General features: G+C 45.7%; 1 protein-coding gene across 1 annotated transcript; it reads left to right on the forward strand.

Annotated features, from left to right (window-relative positions):
- The first annotated feature begins 13 nt into the window (after positions 1-13).
- RAB11A (RAB11A, member RAS oncogene family) lies at positions 14-17,378 on the forward strand. The gene is made up of 5 exons (XM_032122627.1): positions 14-145; positions 7,868-8,063; positions 8,782-8,975; positions 9,917-9,997; positions 15,703-17,378. Exons 1-5 carry the CDS (start codon positions 106-108, stop codon positions 15,840-15,842), a joined length of 651 nt encoding a protein of 216 aa, XP_031978518.1. The 5' UTR covers positions 14-105; the 3' UTR covers positions 15,843-17,378.
- Positions 17,379-18,085: the final 707 nt, after the last annotated feature.

Here is an 18,085-nt window from a genome sequence, read left to right on the forward strand (position 1 = left end):
CGCCTGTGGGCGGGCAGGCGGAGCGTGGAGGGCGGAAGCGCTGCGGCGGCTGCAGGGAGGGTTCGGCTCCGCTCCGCTCCCGGTCCCGCTCCTCCGCCACCCGCCATGGGCACCCGCGACGACGAGTACGATTATCTCTTCAAAGGTGAGGCGGGCAGGGCCCTGCGAGCGGGCGGGAGAGCGGCGGGACCCGCGGGCGCGGCCGGGGCCGCTCCCTGACGCGGGGCCCGGCGGGCGGGGGGAGCGCCCCGGGCATCGCCGGGCCCCGCTCGGGTGTCCCTCCCTCACCCCACAGTGTCAGCTTTGGGCAGGGTTTGGCAGCGGGGATTTGGGCATTTGGTCTCAGGGCTGGTCCGAGGCTGCCCCGAGCACAGGCTGAGGCGGCGGCCGGTCTGCGGGGTGGCGAGCAAAGATCGCCAGGAAGGATGCCCAGGGCTGATAAGGACTCGTCAAGGTTGATAACAACCCTCTCCAGCTGTTAAATAGAGCTATAGAGTGGGTGAGATATGCTCAGCATTGGTAGATGATGCACTAATTAATAAAGTAGTACGACTTGCTGCCTTCTGTGTTCAGAGCCCTTGGCGAGGAGTGGAATGTCCCTGCTGTTCCACACCCAGAGATCATAAAATCCTCATAGAACCATGGAATGGTTTGGGTGGGAAGGGACCTTAAAGATCATCGCATTCCACCCCCTGCCATGGGCAGGGACACCTTTCACTCGACCAGGCTGCTCCAATCCCCATCCAGCCTGGCCTTGATCTGTCCTGGCTCCCACAGGGAAGGGCAAGAATACCTCGTTTTCCAGGCCTGATGCCCGTCCAGTCTGCAATACAGCAGCAAGTTGAGTTAAAACGTTCTAGGTTGTGGTTAAATCCTCAATTTTCACTCCCTGCAGCGTAAAATACCAGCCTGCTGGAAAGGTTCGTGTAGCCCGCTGTGAAATGTGTACAGAAGTGCTGATGTTTTGAAAGTTCACTGTCCCATAATGTGATATTAAAATAAACCCCACTGAAAAAGCAAGCAAAGTAGTGTAAAAAAGTAGTTGTTTGTTGTGATGTGGTATTATAAATTTGAATTTAGGATTTAGAGCATTGCTTGTTATGTTGTAAGGGTTAGAGACCCTGTGCTTGTCATCTCGAAGGTAAACATCGATGTTTTTTCCTGTATCCTTAAGCTCCTGTAATAACTTTGAGGAATTACATTATTTTTATTGTTGGCTGTTTTATCCAATTGCGTGTGGAAAGTGGCATTATTTCTACCTATAAATCAGTCATCTGTGCTGCTGTAGAAATCAAATCAGGAAGTTCCAGAATGGGATCTTTTCTCAGCTTGCAGCACTGGCAAGGACCTTGCTGACCACTGGTTTAATGGCATTAGGCAATGTTATTGTAGGTACTTGTGTACAGGTTATCAAAACCATTGAATTACCCTTGTTCATGCAGTTCTGTGAGTGGGCTTGTAATTAATGTTTTAGCTGTGAAGGCCTGGGACTATCAGTGACGTGGAGTTTGTTGGGAGAGCTGCTATCTTTCATTAGACCTGCTTCCTTTTATAATTGGGAAAAACTAAAGCTGGGATCCACTTATAGGGAGAAGTCTAAAGCTGGTTTAATTGAGATTGCCTTTGCTAAAGCTTTTTCTGTTTAGCTTGGTTTATAGAAACTGTTGGGATTGCAGGGAATGCTGTGAAAATGCTGTTGTGAAGATGAATGATTTGGGTTTTGCCAGGCTAAAGTGGACTGCAGGAAGTTGATGCAATGTCACTTAAGTGGGGTAAATGTGGCAGCTGAAATAACATAAAAATGCAGAGTAGTACAAATTGTGGAAACTTTTGTAACTTCCCAGAGATGATGGTGGTTCTAAACAAGCTGTCACCACTCTGGAATGATCTGGAAATTATTGCAAGTAGGTCTCTGAACCGAATGTCTCCTTGCCAGGCACTGGCCAAAAAGGCAAGGGGTAGGTAAATCTTTTGGAAAAGGAAACGGGGACTCGGGGGAAACGTTAAGTCAGTGTTTGAGTTTGAGACATGAGCATCTTGGGAATTGAGGGGAAATGCAGGCATGACAGACATATCTATTTTTAAAGGGATTGTAGAATTAAAAAGATGGAGAAGGGCATCAAAATAATCAGAAAAGAGACTTAATGGATTCATAGCCCTTATACTGAATTGATGTACAACTTGATCAAAATTTAAACAGTGAGTGATAAGGGCAAATAGGGAAAGTATCTCCTGTTTGTCATCATTTCTGTGGATATCTGTAATGCTTCTTTTATTGGGCAGCCGGTGAAATCAAAAGGACAAAGTCCCTCAGGTGGGTATGCAAATTTTGGAGTGGTGCATTGCCATGCATATTATAAATGGGTTTGAAAGCCTTCATGAATTCATAGAAGCAAAAAAATCTTGTTTTGGGGCATGTCCGTGTGATGGTTACAATGGCAAGTCTGAAGGCATTGCTTATTTGAAGATGCAGGGGCTGGCTAGGACAGAGATTAGCCTGTTTGTTATACACACCATGGTTTTTGGACGCCAGTTGTTTGTAGTCAGACTCTGGGTGTTCGTCTGTCAGGACACTTTATCCAGCAGGACACTTCTGGGTTTATGAAGGGACATGAGTTCAGGACCGAGTTCAGAATTTGACCTGGTTAAAACAATCATGTGATGTTCTCTAGTCTGGCTGTCTTTTACTGCTCCTGGGTTGAACTGCCACGTTTCTGTTTGTGAGACTTCTGGTTTTGTCCTGTCAGCCCCTGACAGCAGATGTGTGTTGAAATCTGGCTGACTCTGCTGCTGGGTGTAAACTGAGCCCACCTGTGCTTCTGGACAATAAAATCCAGGGACCTGTTACAAAATACCCTTCCCCTGACTATGTTGCAACACTTCAGCATATGGGAAAGACTAAGCCTCGCTTGGAAAAAAACAGTTTCTGTTAAATTTTTCTTGTCCAGATTCCAGTCTCTGTATTCTTCCATAGTTTTGGGGTCTGGCTGAGAGCAGTGCCTGCGGTTCCCAGAATGGCTCCTGAGGAAACACAAGGCCTATGAAGTCCAGTTTGTAGAAGTCTTGTTCTCATTTTAATAGGAGGAAAATATAATGGTGATATAAGGATATTACTTTATTATTTAATAAATTAAGCCTAGCTTTAGTACAGGAGCCTTTTTGCTCTTTTTGTTTAATGTGCTTGCAGTAGATGAGCAGTTATCAAAGGAACCCTCACTTGCAGAAGATGTTTTCTATGGACAAAGCTCAGGAAGATTATGTCTGCACCTTGGCCATCTGGAACTCTGGATCTGGGGGCAGACTCATGTCATGGACCTGACTTGTGGTGACATTCAGCTTCTTGTTAGGAAAAACTCCAGTTTCAGCTCTCTGCTTCTTTGCATCATACTCATTTCTCCAACTTCTCCCTCTGATATTGAGGAAATGCTCTGAAACTGAACCAGCTTGCTCGTTTGGGGTTTAGAAGACACATTTTTACTTGCGTGTTTAGAGAAATGTGTGGTTGTATGACATCTATTGATTTGACATTGGTAGAAGCCCTTGGCTTTCATTGCCTCAGATGTGGAGGCACTTTGGTGCTGCAACAAACTGGCTGGTGCAGCCATTTACTGCAGAGGTGTTGGGAGGTGTTACTGATTGTATGGACAGGCAACCCCTGCCCCAGAGGGCCTTTGGAGTGCCAGTTCTTTTTGTGACAGAAAATGGGTGAATAAAACAGGGCACAGCTGAGGAGGGAGGTTAACACAAGTCATGACCATGTTGGGTTTATGACCAGCTACCTACAAGGTATAGGATCGAGTAATTTTTTTCACATGCCCTTCAAATTCCAGCTGAAGTGGGCAGGGAGAGGTGTTCGTCAGCAGGTTCTTCTGGGGGTCATGAAGACGTGTCCAAGCTTTTTATTGATATGTCTCTTAACAGCAGAATTCAGTGCAGAAACAAGTTTTAGACATTGTGATTTTCTTGTGCTGGTGTACTGGTCCTAAATCATGTAATATGTGACTTGTGCAATAACTTTTACCATAGACAACACAAGCTAGTGCTGCTGGACTCTTATTTTCAACCTGTTTGGGTTGCCAATAACATGTTTAATGAGATAATTAAAATATTTTCTGAAAATTTAAACTAAGAGGTTTTACAGAAACAAAAATTGTGTGAGTGAGCTGGAATGTTGGTGAAAAATTAATAACCCTTTCTTGACATAGTTCTCTAAATTGCTTCTCATGCATCTTAGGAAATTGAATTCTTATTTTGGTCTTCTACAGAAATAAAACTGGAATTAGAGAGGGAAATTTTTACAGTACTGTGGACTTCATTCTCTCTTTAAATTTTTTTTTTTCTCTCCACCAGATGCTTGTATGCTTGTCTTAAATGTTTGGGGTAGTAAATGCTGTAGAAAGTCAAATGAATCAATTTAAAGCATGTGGTTGCAAGTACTGAACTGTCCCACCACTGAATCAGTCACTTGGGGCTGGGAGATCATTTCCATGACTTTCAGGTGTGTCAGTACAATTTTCCTTGGTTGTGCAGCTTCCTAAGGTGCTGCTCCTGTGAGGGAGGTCCTGCTCCAAAGCTGGTTATTGATGGATTTCAGGACTGAGTCTTGTGGCTGAACTTGCTAAAATGTTTCCTCCAGACGTTCCTCCTTCCAGTGCTGATGTAGAAATGGAATTTATGGATGATGCAAGTTGGGTGGGACAGGGGAAGTGGGAGTATGGCACTGAATGAGCTGTGTGCTGATGAGGACTGTGGTCCTCCAGATGAGCTGGTATTTGGGATGTAAGGGTTTATCCCTGGGGACTTGGACTCTGGTAGAGTAAAAGTTTGCCAACATGAAGCTGAACAATTAGGTCTGATGACAGGCAGATGGAGCCGTCAAGGTGAAATTGTCAGGAGAAATAATTCCAGCTCCAGGTGTGCCTAGTAGAGATGGAAATACTAAAATTCTTGTCTGCATCACAGGGGGATCTCCCTTAGAATGATGTATGCAGTTCTCACTGTGCTGAAAAGAAATTGAAAAACTTGTAGGGAAGGTGTTTGGGGAAGTGAACGTGTTTATACGGAACCATTTGACAAGTTGGCGTATTTAGCAAATAGAGCAAAGCCCAGAGAAGATGTGGTTGCTTTCTGTAAATACCCCAGTGTAAACACTGCTGGGAGAAGACACTAATAAGCTAATGGAGGATGCTGGCACATGAACACCACCATCAGCTGACCACTAATTCCTTCTGAAAATCAGAAGGCAATTTCTAACCATTAGGAATGAATTTCTGGAAGAAAAGCCCAATGAAAGGGACAATGTGCAGGAACACTTAGCTTTATCATGGCCTAGATAACGTCATTTCCCTCCCAGAAACTGTTTGCCTTGGATATTTAGTATGGGACTTGGCCATCCAGGGTCATTCCTACTACATTTCTATGCTAAGAATGTAATACATGGGAGCACTGTGTAGTATAAAATATCAAAATATGGTGGCTTGATAAGGAAAGCAAAACTGAAATTAAAACCACAATCTGAGTGGCTGTTAAAGCTGTTTCAGTTCATAATTGTATTTTAAGAGTGATACTTGCCCAGACTGGCAGAAATGCTGAAGGTGTGAGGAGTCTCAGGTGCCTGCTGACATTCCAAGCTGTTCTTGTGTCCAAGAGGAGCTGCAGTGGCCCAATTAAGTAGAGGAAATAGCTGATTTCAAGGAGGAAGGTATTATTTTCCCCTTATAATTGGGACACATTATTCTGGTGCTGGAAACCATTCAGAACATAAGGAGTGTGGGATTCAGGCAAGGTAAGGAAAAAAACCTGGCAGAGGAATTAAAGGGATCCCTCTGTTGTTAAATGACTTGAAGGTGGGCTTTGCACTAACTACAAAGGTAGGTTTGAGACAATACTTAAGACGTATATGATGCATCCTGTTGGGAAAAGGAAATGGTGAATGTGGATTGCTTTTCTTGCTTAGAGCAACTTCTGGCCCCTGCCAGAGTTAGTGCTGGGTGATAGCAGGACTGAGCAATACAAAGGGGGCTGTCAGCTTTTCCCTCCTAGGAACTTGTTGTGTGTCCCAGTGAATACAAACATGATGTCATCTAAACCCATGGGCTAAACCTGCCAAAACAGTGTTGAAGAAGAGACTTGCCAGTAGCAGAGGAAAGCTGTGGCCATTTGCCAGGGGTGGTGATGCAATTGGTGCCCTGTCCCCTGCACTGGGTTTACCATGATGTAGCATCTCTGTGCCAGAAGAGCTGTTCAGCAGTGACCTAGCACGTAGTAAAGCAGACTCCTGTTTGCAGTCAGCATGGGGCCTTGCCACCTACCTGCACTTGTGATCTTCCTACACAGAAGAGGTTAACAGAGGGTGCTTTCTCCAACTTGTGTGCTTGGCCAGCTGCGTGCTGAGTCAGCTGGCATGGGCAGCTGGGAAGATGTTTATTTTGATGAAGTATTCTGCACAAGGCTGTGTTTGAAGCCAACGTTTTCTGCAATTTTCATTTATGGAGGGAGTTTAAAAGGTGCTGCTCTGCCCTTCCAGTCAGAGCAAAGTCCCATCTGCCAGAATTGCTCTGCATTATTTAAACAGAAGCTGCAGAGGGCTGCAGCAGCAGATGGGAATGTTTCTGCAGCTAGACTGAGCTCCATGGGGGGTTTGTGTCACTGACTGTGTTTGGTGCTCTCATTGCTTTGTTGTACCACACAGAATCTTTAATGCTGTGTTTTGGTGTCTTAATTGTTAGTGATGTGTGTTTAGCAAGTAATTGTTTTTCTCTAAAAAAACAAAGACACAATGTTTTTTGTCACCTGAGTGTGCACTTTTTTGCTTGGACTGGTGTTGATTCACCGCTGAACTTCATTATTGGCCTTTCTTCTCAAAGATTGTATCATATTTTTCTTCCCTTTCCTTCATTACTGGTTTGGAGCCTTATCATCATTAAGGCCATAGGATGACCCCAAGAGGCTCCTGTTCATGTGAGTCAGGTTGTGAACACATTTCTGCCTCTTGGTACTGAGTTTTTAAGTAACACTTAAACTTGCACTTTTCAACTCAGCGTTACAGGATGTTGCAGGGAATCCTCGTGATGCTGTTTTTCCTGCAGGAACTGGACTTTGAACCTTCTATCACTCTGTCGTCAAGAATAGCTGAATCCTTCCAATTAGTTTGCTTGCCACTGGTGCTCGTATGAGTCAAGCTGAGCCAGGGAATGGTGGATCCAATTCTGAGGCACAGCGATCCCCTGGCAGCATTTTTGAGCAGTTTCAAGCTCTGGCCTGATGTGTCCAGGAGCCACAGCAACAGTGGGGGACTGTGGAAGGGCAGAGAGCTGTGGCTCAGCAAATGTTTCAAACTGGCTGGTGGGGTGATGGTGGTCTTGGGGGTTCTTTGGTTTGATTCTCTTTTCATTCACAAATTTTTCTGCCCCAGTGGGGAACCTCTCTTCTGCAAAGGCATGAGGAGTGTAAAGTGAAAGCAGAGTGTGCTGCTTGCCCTGTGTTTTGCACTTCTTCAGCAAAGCAGATTTCAGTTATTTGGTTGTAGGGTTTTATTTTTGTTTATAGTTCTAGTATTGTTTAAGGAAATGTAACTGGTCACCAATGTTTGCAGTGACAGCCATGTATATTCTTCCACACTGGGCAAAGGAGATTGGAATATAACCAATAAAAGTCAAGTCTTAACATCTGTTCAAAATACTGGTGAATGTGGCAGCTCTGGTTTTCCAGAAATATTGAGACTTGGACAGCAAATGCATGACAAGGATGGTGGTGTTGCCATTTTTTCCTTCATGCTTCATTCTTTCAAAGAAATATTTCTTGTGTGTGATTTTCAGTGTGTCATTTACCTCTGGGGTCTGATTCTGATATGATTTTTGTCTTGTAGTTGTACTTATTGGAGACTCTGGAGTAGGGAAGAGCAACCTTCTGTCTCGATTCACTCGCAATGAGTTTAACTTGGAAAGCAAGAGCACCATTGGTGTGGAGTTTGCAACAAGGAGCATCCAGGTCGATGGGAAGACAATAAAAGCTCAAATCTGGGATACAGCGGGGCAGGAGCGATACCGAGCCATAACCTCAGCGTAAGTGGAGCCAGCTTGGGCTGAGGAGTAGCTTGGGCTGAGGAGGGCAGTTTTGGCCCCTTCAATTCCTTACCAACTGCAAACAGGGGTGTTTGTGTTTTGTCAGATAATACCCACAATAATGTGGTGGTGGGAAGGTTAAATATTATTCAGCCCAGAAACTCAATCTGATGTGTTCCTGCACAGACCTATTTACTTTGCAGTGCTCTCGTGACATGTAACTGGGGGCATTTCAAGTTTAGAATGCAAGAACTTTGAGAGACTCATTTCCATGGAAGTGAATGACAAAGGAATATCAGTGTTCCTGGTCATTTTATCAGCAGTAACCTAAGAGCAGAAGCCTTCCTGTAGCAGCCAGGAAAGACTGCACACTTGTGTGCTTGTTTAATTGTTAAAAACCAGCATAGCAAAAGCTGGAGCTGGAGGGAGTTGTGGGGTGGGAGAACACAGCCTGTTTCCTTTTGAATGCATTACTGTGGCTCTCACTCGAAAGGAGACCAGCTGGGGCCTTTTGTAAAGGGAGTAGATCACGCTGACATTTTTATGACCCAGTGAGTCACTCTACAGTCTCCTTATCACTCTGGGCTGTGCCCGTGCCGCACCCACAGTGATGGGTGGGGGAGAATTTTCAAGAGTGGATCAGAGGTGGAAGGTGACTATTGCACAGTCTCCTGTATCCTCACTGTGGCTGGCTGGCTGGCTGTCCCCTTGTCCCCAGGTACTACCGTGGAGCCGTGGGGGCACTGCTGGTGTACGACATTGCCAAGCACCTCACATACGAGAATGTGGAGCGGTGGCTGAAGGAGCTCCGGGACCATGCCGACAGCAACATCGTCATCATGCTCGTGGGCAACAAGAGCGACCTGCGCCACCTCAGAGCTGTCCCCACGGACGAGGCCAGAGCTTTCGCAGGTTGGGCAACTCAGAGCAATTTCCTGCTGCTGTCGGGGATTTGCCTACCTTGCTTGGAGAGGGTGTGGGTAGGAGGAAGAAACCTGCTGCTGCTCATGTCCCCTCAGTGTCACATGTCACATTCAGTCAGAAAGGAGACCTTGTAGAACATACATGTCGTTCCAAGAACCAGCCAGAGGCACCTGAACATTTTAACCCAGATTTATTCTCTTGCCTGGGCACTGTTTGTGTTGCAGAAACTGCCTCTGGCTTTAGGTTTGAGTTTCTTGTGTGGTGGTAGCTTTGCCTTCTGTATCCCAACTAATCTGCAGCCCTACACAGGTGCCTGTGGCTGAACACTTTCATTAAACTGGCTTTCTGAGTTTTGTTATGTAATTAAGATCTGTGAACAGTAGTTCTAGTTTCTGTAAGCCTTGTTTTAGGCCCAGTTTCTTTAATCCAGGAGTGGAGCTGGGTTCCTCGCATTAAAGTTTGCCGTAGCTCCACTGGCAGAGTTTATGGCCAGTGAGGATCCCTGCCTGCAGCTGGAGGAGTGTCATTCCCCCTGCTGCTCCATCCCCATTAAATAAGCTTCTGTGATGTATTAGCAGGTGGGAGGTGGAGAAACTTGATGAGGTTAAAGAAAATCTAGGAAACTTTCTCATGCAGTTCTTGAAACTGCAGCAGATTATCCCTTTCAGTGATGCACGAACCTGTGCAGTAAAGTAACACAGCACTGGGCTGATCCCTGTGCTTGGGAGTGGGTGTAAATTCTAATGTTGGTGTTGGGTGGTGTCACTTTCAGATCAAGTAAGGGGGAAAACCCCACAACTTTGTTTTCCTTTCTCTTGATACCTGGGTGTCTCATCAGGAATGCTACAAGTATCTGGTACAGAAGCTTTTCTAGATGGGAAACAGATATGTACTGTACCTCTCTAATTATAGTATTTCTGTCCACACAGAGAAGAATGGTTTGTCATTTATTGAGACATCTGCTTTAGACTCTACAAATGTGGAAGCAGCTTTCCAGACTATTCTGACAGGTGAGTCATCCAGGGCTTTGTGCTTCAAGGGGGAAGGGCAGAAGGCTGCTCAGATATGATGCAAATAGGCATCTCTTTGCCTATAAAGTGTTTAAAATGTTGCTATTTAATCATTCTTCATTAGCAATAAGATTTGGAGTCCAGTGTCAAAGTGTCACAGTTGAAAGGCCAGCCTTGAACTGGGGAATGAATCCTTGTTCACTTTGATCTGCTCCAGGACTGTAGTCAGCCTGGTTTGTGTTTCAGTTTTCGTCTTCCATTACAGGGAGTGCCCAGGCGAGGGAATTGTCTCATGCTGGCATCAAGTGACAGCAGCCATTGTTTATCAGAGGAGAAGTCAGTCCAGTTTGTTTCCATCTTTAATGGTGACCGTAGCAGTTGCCAAGGAAAAAGGGATGAAAGAGCAGAGATCCTTCCTTTGAGACACAGTGACTCCTGAGCTGCAGGAGTTGCTATTGCATTTAGTAGCCTGGACTTTTGGCCTGTGACAGCAGTCAGTGCTGCATTTTTTACGTTCTGTGGATAAAGTACCTCCTGTTTGTTTAAAGCCTTGTTTAGGTAGGCAAAACTTGTTAAGGCTGAGACACTCGACTACAACAATTTGGGGAACCTTAACTTAACCCTGGCTTATAAAGGTGGAGTAGGAGTTCACAGATTGGTGTGGAAATCACTCACTGTCACGAGGCTTTTGTATTTCTGTGTGCCCTGTTAGCTGTAGTCAGGGCACAATGGGACACTGTGGCCTCTGGTTTTGGAGCTTTCATCATTCCCAGCTTTGGCAAGTGCTCTAGTCTGAGTTTTCAAAACAGATATCTGAGACACTCCTCCGTTTGCTGTGTCTCTGTTCTAGGTGTGCCAGGCAGTCTCTCGTTTTCTCCAACTGCCTCCAACGTGTTTTGCAGTTGCAAATTTAAAGTCCCTCCTTCCCAGTTGTAGCATGTGCCAGGCTACGTGATGTGCTTGGTATAAGCAGTGACCCCACTACTAAACTGTCTGTAAATCAGATCTTGTTGCTGTGACCTTGACACCTAGTTGGTTCTGAATTTTGTTTTCCTCTTTGCCACCTAATTTAGACATTCTTTTAAAAACACACCAAAAAGGTCCTGGTAGCCATAGTGGAACATGTAGGTGAGGATAGAACTAGGAGGTTATTTACTGTAGTAAAAGTACAAATCCTGTAGCATTTCTTCAGTTGTTTGAAATGCTTTATGGACAGCCTGGCAGTGGAGAGAGGTGTTAGGCTGCTGGGATATTACCTGCCTGTGTCCATCTGTTTCTTGTTTCATCTTTAGTTGTAAGAGGCCTCTGACAGTTCTGACTGTGTTTTTACAGTGGGTTCCTAAGCAGTAGTGCTCCTGTGCGATACCAGCTAAAAGCGTGTTTGTGCTAGGTGAATAAAAACCTTTTTTTCTTTTTTAATTAAACCATGTGGTTTCCTTTTAACTTGCATGTATTCATTTGGTTGTAATTCCAATACTGCACAAATTTCTTTCAAAAAGAAAGAAGTTCTGTTAGCTTACACATTTATTCTCTACATGACAAACTGCCTGTGCCATCAGAGGGTGGATGACTAAGGAGTGGCTGAAGGCAGAGGTGTTGGGATGCTTGCTGCATTTCCTGTTTTCTTCACATACCTGAAGGCAGTCCTGTAAAAATGCACAGGAGTTTGGGCATGGATTTTTCAGGAGAAAGACACTGCTCACCTGTAACTGCTAAAACCTGAGACTTCTTCCTTTATGCCCATGTCCTTGGTAGCCCTTCTCTCAGGAACACCTTGACTTTGAGGTCAGATTTGGCCAGATGTGCTTTGTGTCATGTAGAACAAGCAGCCTTGCTGCTTTCACTCTCTGTTTGCAGAGGGCTCAGGGCTCTCAGATGCAGGTTAGTTAATTCACTTTCATACACCAGCACTAATAAAACAACATCAAATATATCAGGCAGTGTTTATTCCCTCCCAAGGTGGCTGTCAGGCTGTCATAGCCAGTATAGACTGGTGACCTCCCAGTCGCCATCTCCTGCTGGCCCATTGTGTTCTCTAAGTGACACTGGAGAGGTGGGACGTTTCCTGTGTGCACTTGGCTTCCTTCAGAGCTGTGTGACACTCTGTTGCCATGGGAAGCGCTTCACCTCTTGGACACAGGCTGGGCTTTCTTTATCTCTCCTCACAAGCTTCTCACAGTACCTTTTATTCCAGAAGTGAGTTTGGATTCTAATCCATGGAGGTTTGATTTTTTTTCTGGTTTAATATGTCTGTAAGCAGAGCTGTCTGTAATGGGTGAACAGCCCATTAAAACTTGCTCTTGGTGGGCTCTGACAGATTCTCAAGGCTGTTGCTTTTCCATGGATGTCAGTGTTGCCTGCATGTTGCTGCGACAGTGTTTAGGGTGAAGAGCTCTTGGACAGGATCCTTGTGATCCTTGTTCAGAAGGGGTCAGTTCAACTGTGCTGGAAGAAACACTTGTGCTTAGTGGGCATGTGCTCTCTCCAGACAGGAGCTCCTGTTTGGGGGAGATAAAGGTGCGGTAAACAGTGCCTGAGCAGCAGGTTGGCTCCATCTGGGCTGTGACTGGCATGCTAAGGAGGGCTGTTCTGGAGCTCACTTCACAGCTGGCTTTTTCTCTTGATGACTTGCTTTGGAGGAAGGAGGAGAGCAGTCATCTGAGGAATGTGGTTTTTGGAGTCACCCTGCAGAATCCTGGCTGGTGTGTGTTTGGCAAGGCTGCTTCCAAGCTCAGTGCCTGTGGATGGAATGCTGGCTGTCCTTGGGAGCAGGAAGCTGGGGAAACCAGCAGGTGTTGCCAGCGGCTGCGAGCAGAGCTGGCTGACAGAAGGGGCAGGATGAGCTGCTGCGCCAGCCCTTCTGGTATTTGCAGTGCTGGGAACTGGACCAGACACCCCAGGCTGCTCCAGAGCCTTTCCCCTAGCTGCTGGGATCTCTCCTGAACAGGGTGTCGGGACCAAGGTCTGTAGCAGCCCCCCTTTCTTTCCAGCCCTTCTGAAGCTGATCTGGTTGGGACAGTGTTGGAAGTTTGTGAAGGTGCTTCCCTTGGAGGTGTGGCTGGGTCCCTGTTAAGCTTATCCACACCTGGGCTCTCAGAGTAAGCACTTTGAATAGATGGTTTTGGCCGTGGGAAATGTGAATCCAGTGTAGTTAGCACAGCCTGTGATCTGTTGCTACAGGTGGAATAAGGGATAAAAGGGATAAAAGCTCTTCTTTCTTCTCCCATATTATAGAGGACTTTTAGAGGGGGTGTATCATACATGTGGTGGGCTTCCTGTCCTGCTGTGGATTCCAGATGAGGTTTTGAGGACCTTTCCCATCTGTGACTTAGAGTAATGGTCCCTATCCAAATCCTTCTGTTCCAAGATGTCTAGACTGCCGGGGCTGATTGTTGTGCACACAAAGCTGCTTTGTATCATCTGGCAAATAAGAGAGACTGGTATTATGATCCCAGCCACCCTGAGCATTCACAGCAGGATGAAGCATCCTAAAGTAAACTGGAGTCTGCCTCCATTCCCTGCCTGGCTCTGTGCTGTCTCTGTTCCCACACCGCATTCTGCTGTGGTTTCATCTCTAAGGAATCCCATCACCAAGGAAACAACATCAGAGAATTAACATCAAAAAATCGAGGGATTTCCTCTTTTGTCTCTGTACACCTGAAAATGAATGGAACCCCAGTGCAGGCTGAGCAGCCAAGGCCTGGCCCAGCTCCTCCTGGGCAGCAGTGTCACTTTTTCCCAGCTCTCACAGTGCAAGGCCTGTCTCGCACAGTTCCCCATTATGTAGTGATGCATTCTGCTGAATGTGCCCTTAATAAGGTCTCATTCAGCTCCTGAGCAGAGCCCAAAGTGCTGTGTCTTCATTAAAAAGGGTACATCTTCATTAGCCCAGTGTTCTCTGGGCACAGCACTTCCAGTGCAGGCTTGGCTGCTGGGCATTTTGCCCCAGTGAGAGCAGGTTTAGGCTGTTCCCCCTCCCCTGCCACAGCAGCACAGCCCTGTGTGCTGAGTGTGCAGCTCACCAGGGAAGGGTAGATTTTAGCATTTAGGCTGTGGCTGCACTGAGCTTTACTCTGCAAAGGGGGGAGAAGCAGCAGGGAGCAGCAAACTTGGGACTGCTGATAGTGGATTCACTTGCAGGACTGCTGGGGAGGCCGTGGAAATGGGAATCATGGGAAGATGTTCCCAGAGTCAGAAGGGGTAGATTCATTATCAGTAAGGGAATTGGTGCTGTTAAGATTATTTTTAAGGCTTTGGAGCTGTTTGCCGAGGATCTTTGCTGTCAGATGAGGCTGTTACACAGAGGGCACCCTGTGTGAGTCCTGGCTGATGGGGTGGAGGAAGTATGTGATATGTCAGGGACTTGTATGAACTTGTTCAGGAAATTCTCTGGGAAACTGGGAATTGCTGCTGCTGAAGGTGTTACCAGAGAATTCCCAGTAACAAAGGTGGGCAGAGCCTTTTTGTGTTGATGGGAACAGGCATTGCTCTGCACTGGAAGTGAACTGGCTGTCAGCCCTGAGCACGAAGCTTGTCCTGAAGGTGCAGAGCAGGTCTCTCCTCTCTGCTCCTCCCACCCCACACACAGGCTCTGCTGAGCACTGCCACGGGGCCAAGTCTGCACATTCCCACACCGGGCTGCAGGTGGCTTTAGAGGTCTGGTTTCATGGTTTTCATGTAACTTGTGAGGTTGTTTATGTATAAGGTGGTTGGAAAGAAGAGCAAGCTCAAGAAAGGGTGAAATCAGAAAATCCTTTTACCTGTTCAGCTCTTGTTTGGTTGCCTCAATGACTTGATCTGTACCTTACTGCGTATGAAAAACCCATTTTAATGTACAGTTTGTCCTGTCTGAGTCCGAGCAGGGGCTTTTTGTAAAACTGAGCTTTAGTAAGCTTTTATTTTTTTAATGTTTTTCAAATTCAGATTTGCAAGTGAGTTCCCCATGTTCTATTTTTGGCGTCCTGTATTTCCTTTCTGGGGGTGAAGCGTTACACATGCTCTACTCTCTCTGTGCAGCTGAAGTGCTGCTGTAGCTGCTCTGAGTTTACGTGCAGCACCATCAGCCATGAGAAGCCCCAGGAACAGGGCAAGGCTCTCGGTGCAGGTGTTTATCCCATGCTCTCTAATTCCTCTTTGTTTGGAATCTCTTCATCTGGAGCCCATATTTCTCACACAGCACATTTTGTAAGGGATTTCTGTGCTGCTGAAGGGGCGGAGTCTCCCCTTTTGGGCCCAAATCAATCTTTTCTGAAGATTTAACACTGCTTGGATGATAGACATGATGGGTGTGCTCAGCAAGAAGAAATTGTCCTTGCAGTCCTATCAGGGAGAGAAATCTGGAATGGTTCCTTTTAATCCTGGTGTTGTTTGTGGATACATCAGCAAACATGTGACAACTGTCCTTAACCTTCAAAAGGAATGGATGGGGCACATAGTTTCTCATTCATAGCATAGAGATTCGTGAATTCTGTCCATTTACTGACTCTTATCTCAAAGGAAGTAAAACAGTTGTTAAAAAAGTAATTTCTGTTTCAAAAATATATTTTATTTTCTGTATCTAGAAACCACCACAATTGAACTTAGTGTGGAAGCTTCATTGCATTACTTATGTAATTCCAAAGCTATGTCTGGTTTCCCCTAGGTTTAACTCTTTGATGGCATTTTGCTGGTGTGCACATATTGATCAGCTCTTTCTCCTCTTCCAGAGATCTATCGGATTGTTTCCCAGAAGCAGATGTCTGACAGACGTGAGAATGACATGTCCCCAAGCAACAACGTGGTTCCCATCCACGTCCCTCCAACCACTGAAAACAAACCAAAGATGCAGTGCTGTCAGAATATATAAATTGTCCATTCTTTCCTAAAAGGCTGTGTATATTCCCCAGGTCCAAGATTTAAAAATATTTGTAATTCTCGTGGTTACATTCTTGTGTTTAGTTACTACTTATTCCTTCTCCATGAATTTCTCCATGTCTTAAACACTTTGTTTTCAGTGTTTATCAATCTCTTACTTGGATGTGGCTGCAGTATTTTCCCAACACCGACCTGTCGGTTTGGGCTCAGTAAATTGTTTGGAACTCAACTGATCCCTTCCCAACATGATGCCCGCTAGTCAGAGCACTGACACCTTTGGAGAGCACTTGAAGACGTTATCCTGCTCCTCACAAAGCAATTATTGTCAGAGGAAAATCTCTCTGGGCAGGATAATCTTTCCTTGTCTTAAGGTGTTGCATTCTGCATCTAAAGCTCGGCGAAGCTCAGAAGTGCAATTTTATTGTAAGTTAAATGTTTTTGGCTACATCTTCAGATAGTCAAGTGAAGTTTTATAGGATATTACGGGGGAGAAAAGAGAATTTCTTGCAAACAAGCAGCAGGTTCTGGCTACCTGTGAGTGAGGTGCTGTGGTTTGGCACCTGCTGCAGAGGAGGTTGATGTGAGGCAGAGCTGCTGGGACTCCATGGAGGTGCCCCTTGTGAAGGAAGTGAACGTAGGAGCTGCGTCCCTGAGGAAGGGTCACTCCAGCTCTGGAACTTGCAGCATCTTTGTGCTGCGTGAGGCTTGGCCTCCACAGTGCTGGTGGTATCAGGATTTGAGGATGCCTTTTTTTCTTTCATGGGACACAGACTTGAAGGGTGTTGTCACATATTACATATCACATCTATTCATGCATGCCACATATATTAATATATTCAAGTGCTTGAGTTGATGAATAAATAACTTCCACTATCTGGCCTTAGTTTTCAGTTCTGGTTGATCCAGTATTTTTAAATTATTCCAGTGATTTGCTGTTTGTTCTTCAACAAAACCCTCTGGAGTAGTTTTCTTACTGGATGTTCCTCCTGTGGTCTGTTGCTCCATACCAATCAGTCCAATCTGCTTGTTCAGGGATACATGAACTGTGCCTTCTGTCACTGCACGTCACTCGCTCTGTGCTGTTCCTAAACACACCTGACACTGGCATTGGGGGCCACAGCCACTGCATTCCCACAGGATTCAAAGGAACTCTCTGTTGTGCAAATGCTTGCAGTTATTTATGCAATTACAGGGAAGCAATTGATTGTAGAGGATGTTTCTCAAACTCTGATATGACCCACTTGGAACATCCAGATGTGGTTGGCACTTTCAGCTGCGTTCTGTTCCCAACTTTTCTGTCTCGCGGTGCTCATGATGTGTGAGGCACACGGAAGGCATTGCTGTAGTCGGTCACTTCTTGTTTTTTACTCCGTTTCTCCTCCTGGTATTAGTTCTGAAGATGCTATTTCGATCTGTTTGTAAATTACTTTGTATTTTATGCATGTACTGTACTTTGATTCATTATTTTTTTAGATTGATTTAAAATATATTAATCCACGATTCTAATAAAGAATTACAGGGGACGACTCACTGTGGTGTTGGGTGCACTTTTTGGGAGAACTGGGATTTGACCGGAAGGTTTTTACCTATGAGCTTCTTGCAACAGGCAATGAGAAGGCACTGAAGTGGAAGTGCCCCTGCAAAAGGAACTGAAAAGGTTGTGTAGCACAGTTGCCTTCCCTGAGAGCAGCTCTGAGCTTCCTGGGGCTGCTGCAGTTTATAGCCAGGGCACTTTGGCAGCTTCAGGAAGCTTTGAAGCTTAGAAAATTCTGGGGGTTCATTCCACTCAAACGTCTGAATAACTTTTACAAACCTGGTTTTTTTCCCCATGTTGCCACCAGGAAGAAAATCCAGTGGGTGACAAACTCCTGCTTTCTGCAGCAAATGATGCAAGCTTTGGATCCCTCTGCTGTGTCCTGATGAAGAGGTGCCCATGAGCACCAACAGGGCAGCACTGGTGGCCCTGGGGATGGGTCTGAGGGTGGGGTGTGAGCCCAGGCCCTTGCTTACTGCAGGAGCTGTTCTTGCAGTACATTTTCTGCCTAGACTGGAGCAGATTTTGGAATTAATTTCCTGTGGCAGGCAAGTTCTAAATTTGTCAGCTGGAAATGCAGGATGAGTTTCACTCTGCTTCCTTTTCTCATTTCTATAAGCAGGTGACTTGACTTCACATCAGTCTGGATTTTGTGTGGTTTTAGGCAAAACTCTTCCTCCTGCAGCAGATGGAATTTCAGT

Source organism: Corvus moneduloides, chromosome 13 (genome assembly GCF_009650955.1).
Source record: "Corvus moneduloides isolate bCorMon1 chromosome 13, bCorMon1.pri, whole genome shotgun sequence".
Lineage (NCBI taxonomy): Eukaryota > Metazoa > Chordata > Aves > Passeriformes > Corvidae > Corvus > Corvus moneduloides.

Coding starts and splice junctions, on each gene's coding strand:
- RAB11A (XM_032122627.1), top strand. CDS start 106: ATGGGCACCCGCGACGACGAGTACGATTATCTCTTCAAAG. Junction 8,064..8,781: donor TACCGAGCCATAACCTCAGC/GTAAGTGGAGCC, acceptor CCTTGTCCCCAG/GTACTACCGTGGAGCCGTGG. Junction 8,976..9,916: donor CGAGGCCAGAGCTTTCGCAG/GTTGGGCAACTC, acceptor CTGTCCACACAG/AGAAGAATGGTTTGTCATTT.